The sequence below is a fragment of the Strix aluco genome, chromosome W (genome assembly GCF_031877795.1).
Source record: "Strix aluco isolate bStrAlu1 chromosome W, bStrAlu1.hap1, whole genome shotgun sequence".
In the NCBI taxonomy this organism is placed as follows: Eukaryota; Metazoa; Chordata; class Aves; order Strigiformes; family Strigidae; genus Strix; species Strix aluco.
Window position 1 is genome coordinate 35880396 of NC_133970.1, and position 25392 is coordinate 35905787.

At 41.0% G+C, this 25392-nt stretch overlaps 1 protein-coding gene across 1 annotated transcript in view; it reads right to left on the reverse strand.

Moving 5' to 3' along the window:
• Positions 1 to 212: 212 nt before the first annotated feature.
• The window catches only part of LOC141917701 (secretory carrier-associated membrane protein 1), a 64562-nt gene continuing 39382 nt past the window's right edge, over positions 213 to 25392 (reverse strand). The window contains exons 6-9 of the mRNA XM_074811096.1: positions 10477 to 10636; positions 6722 to 6823; positions 4784 to 4901; positions 213 to 3050 (exon numbers count right to left, since the gene is read on the reverse strand). Coding sequence (XP_074667197.1) covers positions 2892 to 3050; positions 4784 to 4901; positions 6722 to 6823; positions 10477 to 10636 — 539 coding nt within the window. The 3' untranslated portion in view covers positions 213 to 2891. The remainder of the gene's footprint in view (positions 3051 to 4783; positions 4902 to 6721; positions 6824 to 10476; positions 10637 to 25392) is intronic.

Sequence of the window (25392 nt, forward strand, 5' to 3'; positions counted from 1 at the left end):
TCTTCATAACAGTTGAGTAGACTAATTCCCGTTACCCTAATGTATTATTTTGATAGTGGATATTTTGTTTCCCCTTTTCAGCAGAATTACAGCATTTATATACAGAATTATAAAAATCAAGTGAGACTTTCACATAGATCATCCTCCCTGCATGTTATCCCGACCTTTAAAAGAAAAATCCCTATATTGTTCAAAACTATACAGAGCAAACATCCAGGAAAAAAGTATTTTTTATTCTATGTGTTATTCACTGTGTTAATACAATAAATATACAAAACTTCTGAACTACACAGACATGCAAGAGGGACAGAAGTAGTACATTTGTAGAGAACCATGACATTCACCAGGATGGCAGAGCATTGTTAGTAATTTACAAAATATACACACATCCCCCAGATAAATAAAACCAACTCCTAAATTACAGATCAATGACTACAGACATTCCAGTGTTTAAACTTCATACTTTGTACTCAATTTGCCACAATACTACAAAATGACAACTTAAGCGGGCACCATACTCTAATAAGAGACTCTAAAATCTAGTTTTAGGTACAAAATATTTTAACAAATATCGGCCTTCTGTTGTCAAAGATAAACTCAAACTTCTCCCTCCCTTTTGAGCTGCAAAGTGTCAGAGATTTCTGCTTTAAACAATTCACATGTAACTGAACCTTGAACTTCACTTAGGAGGTTTAAATCTGTACGTTCAACCCATGACATTACAAATCAACAATCCCTATACATACAACATTAAATATGTTTTTTGCAAGGATGATGTCCCTAGGATTCATATCCAAGAGATATCCAAGATAATTACTTAGATTTAAAAGTAATCCATAGTAGAGTTCCTAGATACAATCCTCAAGTTAAATTAAAAAGATTATGAAAAGAACAATCTTGATATATAGCTGCCAGAAGTGTGATGCCTGATCTCAACAAAAAATTGTGGCTTTTGTCTGGAAAGCTTTTAATAACATTCCACACAAGTTTAAGTTCAATGCCAGCATGTTCACTAGTATAGAATTTTAGACCCCCTATTACACAGAATATTTAAATTACTTTTAACTTCATGATGCAGAGAATATTTAGAAGCAAGTATATTCATTAATATGAACTTCAACATAGGTGAAACTACTACATTTATCCAAATTTAAGTTGGATTTAAAGAAATTGCTAAAAGAAAAGAGATTAATAGGGACTTCATGCTAACATTACAATACTGATCCAGGGATTAAGCTAAGGGGTTTATTTTTTGTAATGCTCTTATGTTATTATGAATACACTGTAGTGAAAAAGAATTAATATATGAAATTTTGTCCACATTCAGAACATAGATGGGCCTCAGAATTTTATGCTCAGTCTTACTAAAGGTAATTCACCTTAAGAGCTGAATTCATTTCAGCTACAGTGTGTACTTACACAGGTTGGTCCCTTCCTGTTTTAATTTTCTAAAGCAGAGTTTAAAAAAAAAGCCCAAGTATTGTGCGTAAGACTCATGAGGCAATCCAAGAATATCAAATAGCCTTCAAAGGCGAGAAACATCACTTTTATAGTAAGATCCAATTCTAGAATATTTTGATGGTACATACCATTATGGATTGTTCAGTTCCACAGCACCAATTTAACCTCTTAGGCCTCCAGTTCAATGAGTTAAAATTTAACTTTGTGAAAGATGAAGATTTCTGACTTTTCCAACTCAAAATAGTTTAAAAGCTTTTTTTCCCCAGCTTAAATCAAATCATAGACATGGCTGAGTTACGTTAAAATGAAATCATGTATCTGTTAAATGCCATTGCTTAAAAAGCTTCATTTTAGACAATATTCCTGGTAGAAAATTAAATACTGCATATTTAGATTTTTGGACAAGCAGTAAACAGAGTGACTGACAAGGCTAGAGATTTAGTACCACTGTTAAACACAAAACTACACTAAAAAAAAATTTAAAAAATCCCAAACACAACAAAAATACCACTGCATCTAAGAGGGAAGGAGGGGCATGAAACTAGTGTTCTAAAGCTCAATATTTGTTTCTTTTCCAGCAAGATGATTAACTCAAGACATGAATACTGAAATTAAAAATAGCAAGTATATAATCATTTAGCTCTGTGATTGAAACCATCAGTTAACTTCCTTAAACTGTACACTGCATTACACATTCTATTACAGAGAATGTTTCTGCACCATACTAATTTCTCACAGGTAGAGAATACTCCATGAAAATAGATACAAACAAACGCTATAATTATAAAGTGGCACAGGTAAATTCTGGACCAAAACACTATTTAAACAAGATCAGATAACTCAACAGTATTCATGCAAACTTACAGGTTTATATCAAAAGACTTATCTTAAAAAAAAAATCCAAGAAAAGTATTTATAATATCTATCCTATTTGTATTTGTCCTCCAGCAGCTGCTGAAATTGCAAAAGCAGTAGCCAAACCTAACTTTCTACATCTCTCAGTCTACCCTACTTCTTATAGCAGAAATAGGGAAAACAGTTATTACAAAAAAAAAAAAAAATATCCAAAGTGCTTTCCTGAAGTTAAAAAAAATACCAGAGTGAACCACTAAAATTCTTATTATATTTATTTGATCATTATATACCACAATTCATTCTCAGGCCAATTGTTGAAATTATTTATCCTCCATAAAATATGGAAGGCTTTATATTCTAGAATGCAACATTTTAAAGAAGGGCAGAGAATGTTTATCTTTTTAAAATAAATAAAATTATTATAAAATAAAACAAACATTTCTCATTTTACCTGTACACAGCTGCAGAAGAGACAAACATGCTGTGTGTATTTTGATCCATGTTTTTAAGGAATGTGACTGGAAAATAAAGTACAATCGAAGAGAACCATCATGACTTTTTATATTTCTCTACATTCAGTTACCCTTGAACGCATTCTGAGCTGCACTGGTTGCTGCTGTTGATGCGGCGTTGGCTGCAGCAGTTTGTACAGTTTTGTTAGACATCACTCCTGTTGCAAATTCCTGCTGTGCTTTCTCAAAACTAGCACCAGTTGTGCGGTAGAGACCATGCACCTAGGGAGGTGGAAAAGCAGTGAAAAAAGTGTGCTGAGCCTTCTATTTCTTGGTAGAGTAATAGCAAAGTCTCAAATAACAAAGCAGAGTGGTGTGGTGGAGAAATATGGTTTGCTCATATGTTTGGGAGGATCCGGAAATGAGTAAACAGACTTTTTTTTCCACAAATCCTACAACTTTTCATTGCTCTGCTGTGCACACACAGTTTGACTGTAGGGATACCTGTAACTTTTTACAAGTTCAGAGGGGTCTTGTAGGTAGGTCTTCACTAAAATGTGTATGGTATCTACTGTCTGAAATAACATATTCAAATACACAAATAGGCTGCATCCTTAGCATAATGCAGGACCCATAGCCTACAAAAGCATGTTCTGTCTCGATTTGTATACAACTTGGCATACCCATTAAAAGATTTCATAAGTGTACATGTTAAAAGAAACAGCAGGAAACAAAACCAAAAATGTATTTTTGAATCTACTGTGTCAATAACATTCTGGTGAACTTTTTTCAACATCAATTTTTTAGAAATGTCTTAATTTCTCTGGTTGACATGGTTACAAGAACCTATTAAGCTAAGCTATGACTGAACATTAAAAAGTATAAAATATCCCAATAATTCAGATAAATATCTGCTAGTGTGATGAATAATTGCTCTGCATAATAAGCAAAGGTATTAAACAACATGGTTTATAATCTCTAGTACAACAAAAAAAACAAATCTTGAGTAACTTCCAAGTAACTGAGTATTAAAATTAAAATGCTATTTCTGATTCATATTCAATCAAGTCACAATAAAGTTGTTAAATAATATTACAAAGACATTTTCATTCAAGTGTAGCAGGAAAATTCATGTTGTAACTTTTTTCTTTGTTATAAATGTGACTATTCTTGTTTGTTTCTTTCTCCTGTACCTGAGTATTTATGCAGAAAACAAATAAGGAGAAGGGACACCTCCAGGCTATGCTTAAAATTCTAGTTTGCTGTAAATAGGGCCAGAAGAGTTTAGGTATGTGAAAACCTTTAAGTGTAACTGTAACTGAGGTTGAATTATTAGAATTGACAGCACATCAGCAGCAGAATTTTCAGTTACATTTAATCAAAACAACATAAAAAACTTACTAGCACATTAGTATCTAAACTTAAGCCTTCTGGATGGAAATTCACAAAAAGGAACCAAGGGAGAAAAGCATCTTTCTTTGAGCTTTTATGCTACACAATCATTAATTGACAGTAAAATGTTAAAATAATATAAGCCGAGAAATAAAAATCCTTTTCTGAGGTGCCAGGCATCTCCCTCTTCTATTGCTTTTAATGGGAGTGATTTTGATAAGGGATGAAATTTAGCAATCATTTGAATCGCACTTCACTCAGCCTGATGAATCACCAGAGAACTGAAAATTGCAACCTGGCATCTACAGGTCCTACCTTAGTGTTCAGTGTATTCACCTACCCTTTCCATTGTGGGCTTACCTTCCAACTTGTCTTATTCAAAGCTATCCTCCCCCATTTTAGTTTTCAGAAATAAGTGCACTGTAAAAACAGCATTTCATAACTCCATGACAGCATAAGCAAAAAAGTACTATAGAAGCACACTTGTTAAAAGGTAATATAATTTAATCCCCTTGAGAATATAATATAATCCCCATTACTTTGTGAGAGTGTACCTCTCAAGCAAGAAATCAAAATCCAGATCAAGCATAGGAAACAGAAGAGGGGAATAATAAGTAACTTACCTTTTTAAACATAACTAATGAAATAACAGCAGATGCTGTGAAAAGTGCAGCTATGATTATCATCATAATGCCAACAGGGATACTCTTATTAAGACCAGTAAGAGATGAAATCCACCCACTGAAGGAAAAAGAAAAGACAAACTTTACTAGCACAGCACATGAATCATTCAACCACAGGTATCCACATCAAGGGAAGCTTTATAACCTCCTGCTTCTGATCAACTGAATATTTTTGAAGAAAAAGTAATGGAAATTATATGTGAGCATATTTCTGTTCAGTAATAAGTTTTTACAGCTTAGTTGCCATTTTTCCAATGCATGCATTGAAACTATAAGGAAAATTTTAGCAAAGATGATTATCCTTGAGGAGAGTTGTGAAGAAATTAAGAGAGACATTAGAGAGTTGCTCATCAACTTTTCTGGTTTTTCTGGTCATACTGTCATTTCAGAATAATTTAAGACTACATGACTTCGTGGAAGAGAAAATGTCCCTAAAAAGATAGTTTCTAACTTCTTAAAAAAAACAAAACAAAAACATGCCACACACACAGAGCTTCTATTTGGGAGAACTCATTTAGTTGTATCCACACAGTGATGCTTTCTCAATTGAGGTTAATATATTTATTTTTTTGTAAGTAGATAGTGTCAGATTAATTAAGAGAAAAGATTGCTATATCAGTATCTACTTCAAATATTTCCCCATTCTTAAAAACTGAAACACCAACATAAAAGTACAATATCAAACTTGAAGCCACAAAAAGCAACTTGCCTTAAGAAAAATAAAGCATTAAGATGGAAAAGATTCTTCCACCAAAAAAAGAAAAAAATTTCTGCAAACCCAAACAACCTTAAAACTTTCCTCTACTTGTTTCAAACTGCAATCAGCATCTTCTGATGATCTGGCTACTTATCATACCCCTTCCCCAAGTATCCTTAAAAGCACACTCTGCATACTTCTGACAGTTGGTCCTTTTTACTTTTTTACTTTGTTCATGTCAATCAAGGTATTTATGAAAAAGCAAAATACTGGATTTGAGAGCAAAAATAATAAACCAGGATTTTTCCTTACACTCCAGTTCTAAAGCAATGATGTTTTGTCTGCTTTACATACATTTGGAGGTTAGCAGAAAACCACTGATACACAGAAATTTAATTATCCAGGTACATTATTACCAGTCATAGCTCTCCATGCTATCAGCTGGCTACTACAACCATGCTTTTTGTTAATTCAAGTTTGTTGGGGTTTTTTTCCAAGAAGGGTGACTGATTCCCAATAGCTTTTCCTTGTAAAATCTAAATATTAGACCTTAAAGCTTCAAATAAAAGCTATATACACATAAAATCTTATATACTTACAAGCATCAAAATGAAAAATCAGCTATTACAGAATAAGGAGTTGACCCGAACAAATGAGCTTTTTAAATAATATCAAAAATATACCACTGTATTCATGCAAATACAATGTTGACTCATTCTTCAAATTTTACCCATACATTTCATTAATAAGTATATTAATATAATTAGAGATAACTAATTATACAAAATAATATTGAAACAGTATATTACTACAGCCTAAATTATTCTCATTTTCTCTTAGTTTTACTTATTTCTTTATCCTAAATATAGAACAAATAACATCTCCACACACTACCAAAATAGGGGAGGTAATGTATAAAAGAGTAGTTCAAAGTGGCTTACACTGAAAGATAAAATTCTGACCAGCCTAATAACAGAAGTACCTCACATTCTTGGGATGTTTCACACACATTTCCTAGTTAAGAGCAGTCCAAAAATGCTTTTTTGAGTGCTAAATGTAACAATTCCAGTGAACACAAGATGTTTTTTTTGAAAAAAACACAGACTGTATTGAAGTTGATATATCAAATATGAGTGTTTGTCTTACAGACAGTACAATGCTACGGAAAACAGAATACTCACCAGTTTCCCCATCTTTGAAATCCTGCAGCTTGAAGTACATGTACAGCAAACTGACAGATATATACAAAGAAGAACACAAAGAATCTGAATGAACTGTCACTCCTGAAAGAGGGGGGGAAAAATTAAAGCAGCTAGGAAATTTATGACTTTTTACAAATACTGTAGTACCAATCTAATTCTTTTATTGCATTAACTAGAGGAAAGTGCTTTGAGTTATTGATGGTGACTTGAAATACCAGTAATTCTGTGGTTTTGTGGAATGTTTATTTACAAGAGCTGCTGCTGCTTCTTTAATATATTATTTTTGCCACTTGCACCTCTAACAGAGGTGAGAATAGCAGCAAGATACTACTCCTTAGTGTTCTGTTCAGCACACAGCAGGGCCTCTTAGACTATACATACAACTTCTGCCACAATGCATGAAGAACAGAAATCTGCTCCACTTTCACACTGAAGTTCACACCGCTGGCAGGATAGGAAGAAAATAATTTACTTGTAAGAGGAAATAGAATCTAATATGGAATTACTGAAGCATAATGCAAATCAGAATACTGAAGCGGCTGTTGTTTAAAAACAAAGTATACAAAATATGTTTGCTGTTTAAATTACTAAAATGTCAGCCTGACAAAGACTGAAAGTGTTAAAAGCCTATCAAAAAACCCAAATATAAACATTTACAGGCAAAATCTCAAAAGACCTCAATGCATTATTGTCAAAAATAATGACTGCATGATATGCTTCCTACCAAATTTCTAAAGGAAGTAAAAATTACTTAAGTCACAGAACCAGATTTTGCCAGTAATAGCTCTTTCTGCAGAAGAGAATTTGTTCATTTCTATTTATTCAACCAGTTCAGTTCAATAACTAACTTTTCAGCTGAACAAGTGATTGAAAGTTGAATATGTAAGTAGTAGTTTTCCTTTTCCAAACAATAAATAGTCACTAAGAAATGCTAAGGATTTACTAGATCTAAAACCCTGAAAGATAACATGACACTGAACTCCACCAAATCAGGAGAGAGAGTATATAAGATTTATAATTGGTTAATGAAAGCTATCATTTTAAAATACTGGAAATTCTCTGTATTTTTAATTTATCTCAATTTGTACCCACATTGTAACCCAAGTCATGAACAAAAGTTACACTAGTAAATGGAAAAATACTCTTCTTATTTTTTAGCCTTAAGGATGTAAAAATTTAGTGTATGAGCAAATGAAAGTTAAACTATATGATTCCTCAAAGATATGTGGGTACAGCAATACCTCCTTGGTTAGCAAAAAGAAACATCTCATTTAGTCTAAAGGTTATGCTCAACTGCAATTTATGGCTATCAATCTTTCTCTACAAAAATTAGCGCATTTAAACTGAGAACATCCTGATGCATTTCAATGTAAAAAATAATTCCCAAGAAATACTGTAAGAGTACAGGAATTTAGAATCTCTACATGCTGATTTTCACAAAAATGTTCAATTTTGCATGCAAACCAACCATCCTATGTTTAAAGACTAAGATACCACACCCTAAGCTTGTGAAGGCTGCAAAATCAAGATTGCTAAAAGACAGGAAAAATACTGGAGCTTGATTACTATATACCTGGTCTACTCATTCTTATAAATCTCAGTCTACTTCAATTACAGACACTGCAGGTCACTTAACAATGTAAAATTTTTTTTAAGTGTAGAGTTTTATGAAGTTCATTCAGAAAGCCAAAAATTGAAGACAACTATTAACCTGCTTGTGAAGGGATAGAGATTTAATGAGAATTTTCATTAAAATTGTTATCAGCCCAATACAAAGTTAAACATTTCCTACAGCTATTATGTCAATGGTAGAAGCTATGAATAGAAAGAATGGAATAGAATATTTTCAGTTGGAAGGGTCCTACAACGATCATCTAGTCCAACTGCCTGACCAATTCAGGGCTGACCAAAAGTTAAAGCCTATCATTAAGGGCATTGTCCAAATGCCTCTTAAACACTGACAGGCTTAGGGCATCAACCACCTCCCGAGGAAGCCTGTTCCAGTGTTTGACCACCCTCTTGGTAAAGAAATGCTTCCTAATGTCCAGTCTAAGCTTTCCCAGCACAGCTTTGAACCATTCCTACGTGTCCTGTCACTCAATACCTGGGAGAAGAGCTTGGCACCTCCCTCACCACTTCCCCTCCTCAGGAAGCTGTAGAAAGCAATGAGGTCACCCCTCAGCCTCCTTTTCTCCAAACTAGACAAGGACAAAGTCCTTAGCCACTCCTCACAGGACACAGCTTCCAGCCCTTTCATCAGCTTTGTTGCCCTCCTCTGGATGCATTCAAGGATCTTCACATCCTTCTTAAGTTGTGGGGCCCAGAACTGCACACAGTATTCAAGGTGAGGCCACATCAACACTAAATAAAGCAGGATAATCACCTCTTCTGACTGGCTGGTTATACTGCGTTTGATGCACAGTATATGTGGTTTGCCCTCTTGGCTGCCATCAACCAGCATCCCTGGATCCCTTTCTGCAGGGCTGCTCTCTAGCCACTCCTCTCCCAATTTATAACTGTGTCCAGTGTTACTCCATCCCACGTGCCAAATCCAGCATTTGGACTTGTTACATTTCATCCCATTAATCATAGCCCAATGCTCCAACCTATCCAGATCTCTCTGCAAGGCCTCTTGTCCCTAAAGAGAGTCAACAGCACCTCCCAGTTTAGTATCATCAGCAAACTTGCTGATGACCAGCACTCATGGACTCCTAAGCCTTCAAAAGCAGATTCCCAGCGTACTCTGCTAAGTAGCTCCCTGAATAGCTTAAAGCTTGCTCTACTGAAGTCCAGGGTAGCAACTCTGCTGACCTTTTTTCTCATTACACTGAAAATTTTAAACTAAACCATTTCATGATCAGTGCGGCCAAGACAGCCACCTACCATCACATCTCCCACGAGTCCTTCTCTATTCACAATTAGCAAGTCTAGGAGAGCTTCTTTCCTAGTTGGCTCCCTGAGTACTTGTGTCAAGAAGTTATCTCCTACAAACTTCAGGAATTTCCAAGACCTGCTTGTCACAGCAGTATGGTATTTCCAGTTGATGTCTGGAAAGTTGAAATCTCCCATAAGGACAAGGGCTACCGATCCAGAAACTTCTCCTAATTGCCTATAAAATAACTCATCAGTACTACCATCCTGGCTGGGCTATCGGTAGCAGACACCCACTACAACATCTACTTTGTTTTCCATCTCCCTAATCCTCACCCAGAGGCTCTCAAGCACATCATCCCTAACTGCAAGGGCTGTACAATCAAACCTCTCCCTTTTACATACAGTGCAACTCCTCCCCCTCGCCTGCCCTGCCTATCCCTCCTGAACAGCCTATAGCCCTCCATCCCAGCACTCCAGTTGTGGGACTCATTCCACCAAGTCTCACTAATACCAATTATATCATAGCTCTGGGAGCTAACCAACACTTCCAGTTCATCCCGTTTGCTTCTCATACTGCATGCATTGGTGTACAAGCATTTCAGATATGCTCCTGAGCCCTCCATGCTCCCTGGAGCAAATATTTTTTAAATATTTTAAAAGGATATTCTATGATATTCCTAACTGTTGCTATCATCATTTCAGATACAGCAACTGAATTAATGGCAAACATTCTACTTGTTTCTAATGAAATCATATTAAAGGATTATCATTATGATAAACAAGCCAATTCTAGAATGTTAATGCATTTCAACAAGCATAGTATTTTTTTAAAATATCTTATGTCAAGCTGAAGATCTTACCTGAAAGCTCCATAAAGTGGTCTGTACCAGCAGACAAAAGAACAAGGGGTAAAAAGCAAGAACCAGAGGATACTCAATCCAAAATCAACTCCTCGTGTAGCATCAATGTAAAACCAGGCCAAACATCCAAAGATATTAAGAAACAGTGTCACTGTATGGACTGTAGAAGCAAAAGCAAAAAGTCTTAATTAAATTATGTTCATATAATAAATTATTACACCTGTTAAAGTAATACCCAAATTGTGCATTTTTAAACAAAACATAAGCATGCTGACAATAAATCAATATCCTCTCACAGCAATAAGCAGATTTTTATAGTTTTCTAACTTTCAGGTTAAAGACAGTATTCACAAGTGAAAGTATGTGGTGGTGCAATCCTTACCCACCCCCCCCCGCCCCTCTTTGTTGGGCTGCTTGGTGCTAGGTGCGATTCCACCCACATCCCCCGAGCTATACACCAGTCTGTGGAGATAAGGACTGACAATGTTAACGAGCCTGGCTCCTGCCCCTCCCGATTGCTCGGAAATGGTTAAAATGGCCCATCAACTCCTCAGGGCCTGGCACACCTGTGCCTGGGATGTGGTCAAATGGGAACAATAACAGAGTCGCACATTAATCAAATTCTTTTGTAACTGCTGGAAGGCACCAGAAGGCATTTGACAAAAGTCAATTATCTTGGACCCTATAAATGGTGACCACCAGGGAGACCCTCTGAGCTCTCCTGGTTCGCAGCGGGCCTGTGACCAGCATCTCCCCTGAGCTGGGACGCCTCTCAGGTACCAAACCCTTAAGGTGTCGTCTGCTCCAGACGGAAGGCCAGGGCGAAGTCCCCCGCTCGAGTCTCAATTATCGCCCGTTGAGGAATGCCAAGGCATTGTGAGTATTTGCTCTAAACTCGAGAGGGAAATTTTCTTTGAGCTAGCTTCTCTTTACTCTGTGTGTGTGTGTGTGTGTGTGTGTGGGTACGTACCCTTGTTTCTGTGTGTGTATGTCTGTTCTGTGTTCATTCTACTGAATCCAAACACCTTTGTTTCTGTATGTTTGTCCATTTTGTTATGTGCATGCATGTGTATATGTATATATAGGTACCGTTAAGTAAGTTAGTGTGAATCTTGTCATTTTAGAATCTGAATAAGTTGCTTTTCTTTCTTTTAGTATTTCTGAATTATTTTATAATAATAAATTGCTGTTAGTTATTAATAAACCTAGATTTCTTACTAAATATTACCGTGTCAATACTTTCATCTGCGACAAAGTACTAAACATGAAAATTCAAGTAGTATCAGGTGTATAATGAAGAAAAAATCTGTCATAAAAATAAAATATTTTCAAACCTAAAATGATGAAAAAAGTGGTTTCTACAGCTGCAATAATTGATACTTCTACAGTAATTACTGCATACAGATATTTGCACTTTTTTTTTAAACATGTTGGTCATTTATTTTCTCTTACAATCAAGCAAGTAAATGAGTGCAGGACTGTCAGCCTTAATATTACAATACAAAACTACTGGATTTTTTTAGAGAAAAGCTTATAAATTATATAAAATACATCATAAATTTAGCACTGTACACAGTGCAATTTGAAAGGAAATTTTTTTCAAAAAATCTTTTAATGAAAAGCTCTTTGTCTTACATGTAATGAAGCAAAAAACCTATCTACCAAAAGTGTTTCTCAGGAAAACAAGATCTGCAAGAAGCTGTTCCAGATCCTTTAATACATACTGCATATTCAAATATTTTATAACATTGGTCTTAAATATCTGCCTTTTTGGTGCTCAGTTCTTAGCTCAATACTGACATTTTCTCATTGGTAGACCTTCTTACAGGTTAATTACTGAATTTCTACTAAAGAAAATGTGTTGGCATTACAACCTTGCAGTTCATTTCAAACATATTTAGTTCTTGGAACAGAAAAAGATACAGCAGTAGTAAGAAACACTACAACTACGACTTTCATGCTATCTGGCACAGAAGTTAGTTATGCCACACTTAAAAGATGAACATGAATTTCTCTCTTTGTTCAGCAATAACCACTGATTCAGGAGTGATTTTGCTACATCAGAGGATAGTTTCTATCCTTCTCCATCAGGATAGAGTATTTATAATTGAAAGTGCACAAGCAGCTCCTTACAGCAATAATTTATTTAAGTCCAGAGAAACATTCTAGCAATTCTACTGGAAGGTAAGGTTCAAAGAAGAAACACAGAATCACAGAATGGCTTGGGTTGGAAGGGACCTTTAAAGGTCATCTAGTCCAACCCCCCTGCAACGAGCAGGGACATCTTCCACTACAACAGGTTGCTCAGAGCCCCGTCCAACCTGGCCTTGAACACTGCCAGGGAGGGGGCATCTACCACCTCTCTGGGCAACCTGTGCCAGTGTTTCCCACCCCCACCATACAAAATTCCTTCCTCCTATCTAATCTAAATCTCCCCTCTTTTAGTTTAAAACCATTATCCCTTGTCCTATCACTACAGGCCCTACTAAAAAGTCTTTCTTATAAGCCCCCTTTAAGTATTGAAAGGTCACAATAAGGTCTCCCCAGAGCCTTCTCCAGGCTGAACAACTCCAATTCTCTGAACATTTTCTCATAGAGGTGTTCCAACCCTCTGTGTAAAAGGAAGAAGCTTTAGAAAACTCTTTTCTCTTAGGATATTATTAATAGCAGGAATAATTAATAAATTGATATTGGTTTATAGGTTTAATTAATAGAGCGCAGGTGCTCTAGGAACAATACTGACAGTTCAATGCAGTATGCACAGGTGCTCTAGGAACAATACTGAAGATAAGTAACCACGATGACCGAAGACTGCATCAGTGAACAGTGGTGTCCGAAGAGGAATTAGAACGGAACGATAAGAACTAGCCCAAACTGTGGAATACAATGGACTTTTGAAATAGATGATGAATTGAGAGCTGAAAGTTCCTGGAAAATCACCAAAGACTCTTTGTATTGTATGTTATATCATATATATAGAAGGTGCTTTTTGTTAGCTGTTGCCACTCACTGAGGTGATGGCCCAACTCTGAGTTGTTAATAAAGCAAGCCTAGAGGTACCCACAGTCTGGTGAAATCCTTTAACACTCTGATCATCTTCGTGGCCCTCCTCTGCACCCACTCCAACAGGAGCTTTCCTGTTTTCTTTCCTGTACTGAAGAATCCAGAGCTGGATGGAGTACTCCAGGTGGGGTCTCACCAGAGCGGAGTAGAGGGGCAGAATCACCTCCCTCGACCTGCTGGCCATGCTAGAATACAAGGGAATTCATCTCTTATCAAATTAATTCATTACTTTAAAAGCAACAGGTGTTGATTCCCCTTTTCCTATCCCCTCCTCCTCTCTTTCCTCTTTTCTCTCTCTCTCTCCCTCTCTCTCTTACATATATTCACGTGTATAAGTTTTGTACGAATTAAATTGCGATCGGTTGATCATTGACGGGTTATTAGGAAAATAGTCTTCTCATCACCAAAGTGCCTTTATTCATTCATTCCCTGGACAGTTTTCAGTTGATTGTTGCCAAATTGTCTCCATTCACTCACTAAGGTGGTCAGCTAATAAAGTCACCAGCACAATTGTTCCTCTGAGTCATTGTGGTGGCTCTGCCGAGCAGAGACTGGCTCTTCCACCGGCACACAGGCTCTTGGGGAATTCAAAAGATTTACCCCCATTGTAACCCACCGCATGGGACAAGACAATAATTTTGGTGTCAGAAGTGGGGTTCCCTGAGTTGGTCAGTGAGAGGAACGTAGAAGAGATATCAACTGAGTTTGAGAAGGGAGGACGTAAAGTCATCTGAGTCCGAATCCTGCGGCAGATGATCATGGCTTCCCAGGTTCAGCCTGATCTGGACTGCTCCTCTTTGCTAGAGCTGTTGAAAACATATAAATCTTGCCCAACTCCCAGAGGGAGAGCCTGGGCAGAGGAGAACTGGCAATCCCTGCTCACTGTCCCAGAGCGAATAAAGGATTTGGCGAAAGAGAAGAGGTCAAGACCTGGAAAAGGAAAAGCTGTGGTTTGTGGTGTTTTGGGAGCAGCGCTGATAGGAGCGCAGAAGGATAAATGTGTAGTGAAACAGGCTGAGCAGGAGGCGAACGAATCTTTACAAGGGCTAGTTAAGAACTTACAAGCAGAATTAGAAGCTGAGCAGAAAAAGCAGCTGCAGGCGGAGGTAACGGCGAACAGTTTGCAAAGTCAGTTGGAAACGCTTTTGTTCGGGAGGAGAGTTGTGCTTGGAATTAGCCGAGATGTGGAAAGAGGATCATGACAGTCAGTGTGGGTGCTCTAGTTTATCTAAGGAATGTGAAACGATTAACAGGGACGTAGCTGGCCATTACCCCTGGGGGGAGATGGAGCAGTGTTTTGCTGATTAAGGATACCAATTAAACTCGGACACCAGAGTGAAAAGAGTAGGCGTATTTTACTGGTGATAACCAAATAATGTAACAGAGTAATACAGAAAACATGCAGTAAGAAAAGGCAGAATAGTGCATCCAAAGCAACAAATAGGAAAATACAGGGTAATGCATCAAATCATTACTACACGAGAGAGAGAGAATAGTGATTAAGAAAGATACATCACCACTTGCATATATTATCATCATCATCCAGATCCGCAGACGCTGGGCAGCCCCGGTTACAGCGAGGATTTGGAGAGCCTGTCCCGGCAAGTGGGAAATCCTACGCGGTGCGTCCACCCGTAGGTGAGGCTTCCAAAGTCGCTGCAAACGGGCCCAGCCTTATATACCAGAGATCGACAAGCCAGAATAGCTGGCACCTTTGTTTTGAGCAGAAAATTTCTGGTTTCATTCTCCTGTTGGATTCCACCCAAAGCTTGGCCAGGGCTCGGGGGGGGAACCAAGGGAGTTTCTAACAAGGCCAAACACGTGGGTTCTCAGCCTTGAACAAGGCTGCGAAAGGAAAGTTGGATACATTCTCTCCTCACTACTGATTATATTTTGTCTTTCACTAGCGAGTTTACATATTTACTAATGACTACATGCTAAGTTAGCAGCTTCAGCTTGGGGCCTGTTGTTCAGGCTGCAGTATTTCAATGCTTTAGCACTTTTTACACCAGCATAAGTGGGTTGTTATAACTTAGTACAATACCTACTCGCACAATGGTTATCAGTTATAAAATATACAGGATTCATCTATAGGTCAACTCTGGCTTGGGCCTGTTGTCCAAGCCTTAGCACTTCACCCCCCCCCCCCCCCGACTCTGCTCCCCCACCGGAACACCAGGGCTCTGGAGTTAAGCCGGGAAACTCATTTTACCATCCCTACTAGGTGGGCCAGGGACAGCTTGTGGACTTATGTAAGATGGCTCACCACAAACCAGCAGGGAGATCTAATGATCACTTTCCCCACAGGGCCCCGAAGAGCACCCGTTACCTTTTTAGTAGATACTGGAGCGCAGATGTCAGCTTTACGTGCTGATGTGGCAGCCTGCCACAATATCGTAACAGATAAAAACCAAATATGGGTTACTGATGTGTTTGGGAAGTCCCTGCCCCAAAACACAGCCACAGTGAAGTGCTGGTTGCCCGAAGAAGACAGTCCCATTTGGGTGGTTATGGTTGTTGGCCCGTACCCGGTGAACATTCTAGGACTTGATGTATTAAAAGAGAGAGGGTGGAAGGACTCGAGTGGGAGGGAATGGAAATTTGGATCTCCTACCATCACCTCCATACAACTGTTACAGGAGACCCCAGCACTTCCCCCATCTAAAACAGTAATCGTAAAGCCTTATCCCTTACCATTGGGAGCCAGAGAGGGAATTACTCCGGTGATAAAAGAGTTGCAGGAGTAGGGAGTAATTGTACAAACCCACTCCCTTTATAATTCCCCTGTATGGCTAGTGCGTAAGCCAAATGGAAAATGGCGCTTAACAGTTGACTATCGACGCCTCAGTGCAGGCAGTGGCACACTAACAGCAGCTGTCCCTAACATAGCAGAGCTAGTCTCCACTATCCAAGAACAGTCTCATGATATTTCAGCAACTATTGATGTTAAAGACATGTTTTTCATAGTGCCCCTGCATGAGAGCGATAGAGACAGATTTGCGTTTACCTGGGATGGTATACAATATACCTTTACCCACCTCCCGCAAGGCTAGAAACATTCACCTACTTTGGCACACCATGTCCTAGCCTAGGTGCTAGTGGAAGCCCCTCTTCCTGAGGAGGGAGTAAAAACATACCAGTACATCGATGATGTACTGATAGAGGTGAACAATGTTACTGCAGTGGGGGAAGCCCAAAGAAACGTAATTACCCACCTAGAAAAATTGGGCCTCCAAATCCCAATACAGTTACCTGCCCCTGAGGTGAAATTTCTAGGCGTATGGTGGAAAGGTGGCACAGCGTGCATACCTCCTGAAACCCTGCTTGCCTTGGAACAGGTAAAAGCCCCAGACAATAAAAAGGAACTGCAACATGCTTTAGGCTTGCTGGTTTTCTGGAGAAAACATATTTCAGATTTCTCCATTATTGCTCATCCTCTTTATGACTTAGTACATAAACGAGCTGCTTGGGATTGGACTCCTGTTCACGAGGAGGCCCTAAAGTTATTAGTGTTTGAGGCAGGAGTATATCAGGCCCTGGGCCCGATCCACCCCACAGACACACTTCAAATTGAACGGGGTTTTGCAATCCATGAAGCACCAACACATATATGGCAAAAGGGACCAGAGAGCCCCATTCGCCCCATTGTGTTCTTTTCACGCAGTTTTAAGGATGCAGAGAAATGGTATTCCACCTGGGAAAAGGGTCTATTTGTGGTAGCCCTAGCCCTACAAGAAGTTGGAAAAATCATATGGAAACAATCCATAATCCCGCAAGGACCCTTTAAAGTTCTGAAACCCATCCTAGTGGGTACCCCACCTCCTGCAGGGGTAGCGCAGCGGGAGACAGTTAGAAAATGGTATGCTCAATTAGAACATTACAGTCACATATACCAAGTGACAGATGGGGCCCCCAAGGTGCTTCAAATACAGGATAAATCATCTGTTTCCCTGGAAAAGGAACCTCATCATCCCTGTATAAAAGAGGCTCCTCCCTATGAGCCCCAGTTAAAGAATGTATGGTTTACTGACACCTCTTCAAAAAGGGAAGGTAAAGTATGGAAATATTGAGCAGTAGCTCTGTGTGTCGATTCCAGAGAACAAATCATAACAGAGGGCAAGGGTAGTGCACAGGTGGGAGAGTTGGTGGCAGTCTGGAGTGCAGTTATGAGAGAAAGGGATGACATGGACCCTACGTCTATCTACACAGACTCATATGCTGTGTTCAAAGGGTGCACCAAGTGGCTCCCATTTTGGGAACAAAACCAGTGGGAGGTAAACCGGGTACCTGTCTGGCAAAAGGAGAAGTGGGAAGATATCCTGCAAGCAGTTAGGAAAAGATCTATCTTAATAGGATGGGTAGCTGCCCATCAGGGAGGGAACCACCCAGCACACATTGTGAACAACCAAGTAGACTCACCCATTTGGCTGTGTTAGCAACAGAAGGAGAGGAAGAAAAATGGGAACACCTATTGGAGTGGCTGCATGTCAAATGTGGACACTCAGGGATTAAAGACCTCCTGAAAGAGGCTGGGAGTAGAGGATGGCCCATCACTAGAGAGATGTGCAGTACCATAATTTCTGCTTGTAGCCTATGTCACACTCGGCTGGAGAAACATCCTTTGCAAAATCCTCCACTCCACCTTCAAGATGGGAAAGGGCTATGGGAAATTTGGCAGATTGACTACATAGGACCCTTTAGGAGATCAGAGGGAAAGCAACATGTGTTAGTAGGAGTAGAGATAGCATCTGGACTTGCCCAGGCCTAAGCCATAACATGGGCTACTGAAGAAAATACAGTAAAAGGGTTGAAACTTTGGTTCAGTGTCCTACCCGAGCCCAAATCAATACAATCAATGTCAGCCACTTCACTGCTGGGGTGGTCCAAGAATGGGCAGCAAATGAAGGGATACAGTGGACATTCCACACTCCCTACTATCCCCAAGCAAATGGGATAGCGGAATGAACTAATGGGCTCTTGAAGCGTGCCCTAAGGCCGCATGATCCTGGCTGGTCAGCATGCCTGAGGGATTCTGTGACCAAGGTCAGTAGTCAATGGGGGGTGAATGGATGCCCTAGGCTTACTGCCTTCTGCCCAAAAACCCTGAGTCTTCTCCCAGGAACAGAAAAAACGATGGGTTCCAAACAAATCCCACATTATCCAGGGCAACCTGTGCTGGCAGACCTACCCACAGTAGGGGAAGTTCCATCAACTTTGAAAACCCCACTGAACCTTTATACCTGGGTGGCTACCGATGCCAATGGAAAAGACCACAAAATTAATACTAGATGGATAACCCCTTCTTTTTAAAGCCAGTTTGAAAGAACCGAGCTTTCCCCTTTCTTTTACAGGAAGAAGACTGGATTCATCGTCTGCCAAACGAATCTGCCCCGTTGAAACAGTGTCGGACCCCAACGAATACTGCTACTGTTACATTTTTAGTATTGGTTTATCAATCGTAATTGTTGTTTTAGTAATAATTCTAGTATGTATTTACTGTTTCTCATGTGGACCCTTGCCCTCCTCTCCTCTGGGAGAGGGAAACAAGGGGGGAGTGGAAGTAATACTCCTTCAATCCTTGCGTGTGAATTAATTTGTGGGTTTATAAAAATGTGGAATAGAACTAACCAAGGGATATGCATTGCCCTTCCCCAGTCTAAATATGCAAATACCCCACAACATAGCTGGTCTGATCTATTCACATATGTTACAAGTTCTTGATTGCAATACTGGCCTGGGAGACCACCCAGAAACCTGGCTCTTGGAGAGAGTAAGGGACATGTGTACATGTTGGCATTACCGTTCTAGTGGATATAAAAATCAAGATAAACTGTATAATAACATTTATAATAAAACTGAAGATTATAACAGGAGTAAATATTGTGGTATACCCCGTACACGCTACCCTTTGAAGAGCCTGCCACTCGCTGCAAAACCTGAAGCATATTTTATGGATTATAATGATACCTGGACTTGTAAAACTAGTATATACCCAGCTCCCCTGGGACTAGCATGGGAACGTTCTAATGGAAAACATCTTTATTCCATCTATAACTCTGATGCAACATCAATTTGTTCTAGAAAACATCACCTGGCAAGTACACCTTCTAAGTAACTTGACAAGGTATGCTTTAGGAGAACTGAATTTACAAGTCCAACAAGTATCAAAGATGACATTTCAAAATTGTTTAGCTTTAGATATGATATTGTTAAAAGAGCAAGGGATATGTGATATGTTAAATTTAAGTGATGGAGAATGTTGTGTAACTATCCATAATACCAGTAGTCCTGTAGAGGAAACATGGGCCAAAACGAAAGAAATTGCCAAACTGCCGAAATCTTCCAGTCACTCCAGCCAAAGGACTGGTTCACTGATCTTGGTCACCTCCCTCCTGCAGTCCTGGGGACTCATGGGGTAGGGAAAGTGGTTAGCACAAATTGGAATAATTTTATTGGTTGGATTTTTCTTCTTGATAATTGGCATAGCTATTATCCGATGTATGATTACCCATCTATTCGCTTCTATTTCTTCTCTCTTTTCTCTTGCTGTCCACTATGTTTGTATCACCACCCTAGAAGATGACGTTGAAAACACTCCACCAACCTAGAGGATGACCTTGAAAACACTCCACTGACTCCTGTTGTTTGAGCCATGGGGCAGTGTCACAAACTGTTCGTAAACAAGAAACCGTTCATAAAGAGGATGTCTCAAACAACTCCAGTGGGATGCCCTGGGGGAGGAGAAGCAGAGAGAGCTCTGTGGAGCTCATTTCTCTCCCCCTCCCTCCTGTGGTTGCCCAGAGACAGAACTTGCCTAACTGCACAGATACAAGACAGAGAAAATGAGAATCTTCTGGAACAACCTATTGCGCATGCATAAGAAAGACTATAAAGGCAACACCCCACATGTGTCTTGGTCGACCCACTATCTACGGACCAAGCTGGCTGCTCTGTGACAACGCGGGATCCAACGGTGGTGTTGGAAGTGTGGGAAAAGCATAACAGTGAAAAAACTGCAAAACACACATTTCCTTAACACATGGTGCCCAGAACAAACACAGGACGGGATGGAGATCCAGGGATTTGTGTTGCCGTGGCACCAAGGAGGAATGCGAAGCCAGGTGGAGGCCGCGCGGTCCCATTCTTCCACTTTTCTCAAGGAATATTTGACACGACTATGCAGATTTATCTCCTGCTCTTCCCCTTCTCTCAAGGACTGTTTTGCAGAACTCTGCAGACCTTATCTCTCATTCTTCCTCTTTTCCCACAGAACCAGCGCACACCTTGCACCAAGGAATGTGCTGTGTCGTTACTCAAGAAACAATGGCTTGACCACAGTCCCACCCACTCACATATACATACTTAGATAAATACTACCCCGAGTTTGTATCGAACTTGGAGGCACGATAATCCGATACCAAATTGGAGGGACAGATCGACGGGTTTGTGCTCCTCGCCCCACCCCAGAAGGATGCCTTTTGGTAAGATTTGGGCCCTCGGCTATGCCGAGTGATTGCCCAGGAATTAAGTGTGTGTGATTGCAATCGGTTTTTGTGTGTAGTGCTATATAGCCAACCTGCAGTTTGTGCATTTATCATAGGCAATCTCCAAGAATCTGTAGATGCTGCATAAGAATAAACCGTACTATTCATGAACCTGACTGCTTCTCTTGAATGCAACCGGACCTACAGCATACGGGCTGTTCGTGCATCTGGTGTCAGGCCTATAGTTACAGCCATAATTGGCATAGCTATTAAGAGATAAGTCCAGCCGCCCCCAGCCCCTCTGATCTCTGAGGATCGGCTGGAACACAAGGGGATTCGTCTCTTACCAAATTAATTCATTACTTTAAAATGCAACAGGTGTTGATTCCCCTTTTCCTGTCCCTTCCTCCTCTCTTTTCTTTCCTCTTTTCTCTCTCTCTCTCACATATATTCATGTATATAAGTTTTGTACGAATTAAATTGCGATAGGTTGATCATTGACAGGTTATTAGCAAAATAATCTCATCGCCAAAGTGCCTTTATTTGTTCCCTGGACAGTTATCAGTTGATTGTTGCCAAATTGTCTCCATTCACTCACTGAACTGGTCATTAACAAAGTCACCAGCACAATTGTTCCTCTGAGTCATTGTGGTGACTCGGCCCACCCTGCAGCTCTGTCAAGCAGAGACCAGCTCTTCCACCAGCACGCAGGCTCTGGGGGAACTCAAAAGATTCACCCCCCTCGTAACCCACCATGTGGGCCAAGACAGGGAGACTGTGTCAAAGGCCTTACAGGAGTCCAGATAGAGGACATCCATAGCTCTTCCCTTGTCCACTGATGTAGTCACTCCATCACAGAAGGCCACTAGATTGGGTCAGGCAAGACTTGCCCTTGGTGAAGCCATGCTGGCTGTCTTGAATCAACCTCCCTGTCCTCCTTGTGCCTTAGTATAGCTTCTAGGAGGATCTGTTCCATGATCTTCCCAGGCACAGAGGTGAGGCTGACAGGTCGGTAGTTCCCAGGTTCCTCCTTTCTACCCTTTTTAAAAATGGCTGCAATGTTTCCCTTTTTCCAGTCACCAGGGACTTCACTTGACTGCCATGACTTTTCAAGTATCATGGAGAGTGGCTTGGCAACTACATCAGCCAATTCCCTTAGTACTCTGGGATGCATCTCATCGGGTCCCATAGACTTATGTATGTTTAAGTTCCTCAGGTGGTCTCAAACCTGATCTTCTCTTACAGTGGGAGGGACTTTGCTCCCCCAGTCCCTGCCTTGAGGTCCATCCACTTGAGAGGTGTGAGAAAAGAGATTGCCAGTGAAGACTGAGGCAAAAAAGTTGTTGAGTACCTCAGCCTTCTCCTTGTCCGCTGTTACCCATTTGCCAGTCATGTTCATCGGGGGGGGGGGTGGGGGTGGTGGTGTACACTTTCTTTGACCTTCTTTGTCTGGCTAACATACCTATAGAAGTCCTTCTCATTATTCTTTGGGTCCCTTGCCAAGTTTAGCTCCAGCTGCTCCATGGCCTTCCTGACCTCATCCCTACACAACTAGGCAATGTCCCTATACTCTTCCCAGGATACCTGTCCCTGCTGCCACTGCCTGTGCATTTCCTTCTTGCCCTGTAGTGTGACCAGCAGGTCTTGACTCAGCCATGCCAGTCTCTTGCAGTCTTTTCCTGATTTCTTACACATGGGGATCAAGAGTTCTTGTGCTCTATGGAAAGAATCCCTAATGATCTGCCAGCTCTGCTCTGCTCTGCTCCCTTGTCCCTGAGGGCAGTTTCCCAGGGGGTCCTATTGACTAGCTCCTTGAACAGCTGGAAGCTTGCTTTCCTAAAATTCAGGGTCCTGACTTTACTCTTCACCTGACCCATATCCTCAGGACTGCAAACTCCACCAGTGCATGATCACTGCAGCCCAGGCTGCCTCCAATCCTGACATCTCTGATTAGCTCACTTGCATTGGTGACCAGCAGGTCCAGTAACGCATCCCCTCTGGTAGGGCTGTCTATTACCTGGCTTAAGAAGTTGTCCTCTATGCACTCCAGAAGTCTCCTGGATTGCCTGCAGCTCAGCATGCTACTTTTCCAGCAGATGCTGGAGTGGTTGAAGTCCCCCAGCAGGATGAGAGCCTGCAAGCGCAATGCCTCCTGAAGCTGGAGTAAGAAGGCTTCATCAATAGGCTCCCCTTGACTGGGTGGCCTGTAGTAAACACCGACCACAAGGTTCCCTTTGTTGGCTCAGTCTCTAATTCTTACCCATAAACTTTCAACCTGCTCGTGGCTATTCTTCAGACACAGCTCTTCACAATCCATCCATTTCTTGACACAGAGTGCAACCCCTCCATCCCTCCTTCCTCACCTGTCCCTTCTGAACAGCTTGTACCCATCAGTAGCTGCACTCCAGTCATGGGATTCATCCCACCAAGTTTCAATAATGGCAACTAGGTCGTCACTTTCTAGCAGCACAGTGGCCTCCAACTCCTCCTGTTTGTTGCCCATGCTATGTGCATTGGTGTAGAGGCACTTCAGCTGGGCTGTCAGCCATGTCACCTTTTTAGAGGAACACCCCTTAATGCCTTTGAGGTATTTCACTCATGTTTCCCTGTTGGCTCCTATTACCTCAGGAGGCCCTGGCTCCTCTAAGACTTCAAGTGTGCTCCAGCGTACCCAGCAAGTCTCAGAAAAACAGGCTAAGGTTCCTCACTAGCACCCTGTCCCTCAAACCTTGGCATGTTGTCCCAGGGCTTGTCATGGACGAGCCTGATATTATCCCCCTCCTCCTTCAAGTCTAGTTTAAAGCTCTGTCAGTGAGCCCCGCTAGCTCATGAGCAAAGACCCTCTTCCCCCTTTGAGAAAGGTGAATCCCATCTGACACCAGCAGGCCTGGTGCCGTGTAGACCATCCCATTATCAAAAAACCCCAAATTCTGGTGGTGACACCAGCCACAGAGCCATGTATCAATAGACTGGATCTGTCTGTTTCTTCCAATGTCTCTGCCCGCAACTGGAAGGAGAGAGGAAAAATTTACACATGCTCTGCATTCCCTTACCAACCATCCCAAGTCCCTGAGGTCTCTCTTGATTGCCCTTAGACTACATGTTGCAGCTTCATCGCCACCCACATGGAAGAACAATAATGGGTAATAGTCTGAGGGCCATACCAGGCTAGGAAGTTTCCTAGTGATGTCCTTAACCCAGGCCCCAGGGAGGCAGAAGACTTGCCGAAGAGGAGGATCTGTCCAGCATATTGGACCCTCTGTTCCCCTCGGAAGGGAGTCACCTGTGGGTGTGCATGCTGGCTTACTGAACTTTCTGCCCACACTGACAATGGAAAAGTACAACCAGCACTCGGGCAGAAGATTAATGACGTCTGAAAACAAGAAATAGTTACAAGAAGGCCAGAAGAAAAGAATGTGCTCGTTAAGGAAGAAACTGATTGTGATGGTTTAGCCCCTGCCAGGGTCTGAGACCACGCGGCCGCTGCCCCTCCCCCACAAAGGGAGTGAAATACAAAGCCCCAAGACTGAAATAAGGAAAGGTTTAATACAACAGTGCAATAGCAACACAACCAACAACAACAATAACAATAACAGTAATAGTGATAGCAATGAACAGAGCAAAATAGCTACCAAATACAGCAGTTTGAAGCACGATGTACAAAACCACGAGTGCACCGCGCTCCCGCGCCAGGAAAATGTGACCTGCCAGGATGTGACATCCGCATGGTATCTGAATAACCCGGCTAGAGCTCCCCCCCACTGCTGGGGAAACTTAACCCTATCCTGGTTAAACCAGGACATTGATAAAGAAGGGACCTTTTGGAATTGCAAAAGCAGGAACTTATCTACTGGCTGTGTGCGGGTAGCAATGTTTGTGGAAAGTGCCAAGGGGAGTTACTTTTAGAATGCACAACAATATATAAAGGCTTGCTGCTATTCTTAGAAGACAGCAGAGTATATAAGGGCTTGCTTGCTAATAAAGCTCTGAGCTTGACTTCCAATCATATTGATTGTCTGTGGTCTTGTCTCCTGTGGCCTGCACGGGATCTCGTCCCCACAGTCACCTACAAATATAACCCATCTTTTCTTCCTCGTCAAGGTGGCTGTGATACAGGGGGTAAGCCTTTCTGACCTTGGCAACACCTCTGGTGTAGATGGACCATCATCCACATCATCCATTGACTGATATTCCAGATCCAGAGCCTCATACCTATTGTATAGAGGCACCTAGGAAAGCGAGGTACAAGGAGGGGGTTCATCTGCCACCCCAAGCGTAGACACTCCTTTCCTTTATGTGACTGCTTTCAGCCTGGCAGGGAGAGGATACAGAATCCCTCTGATCTTGTGTTTTTTCTGGTGGCTGTTCC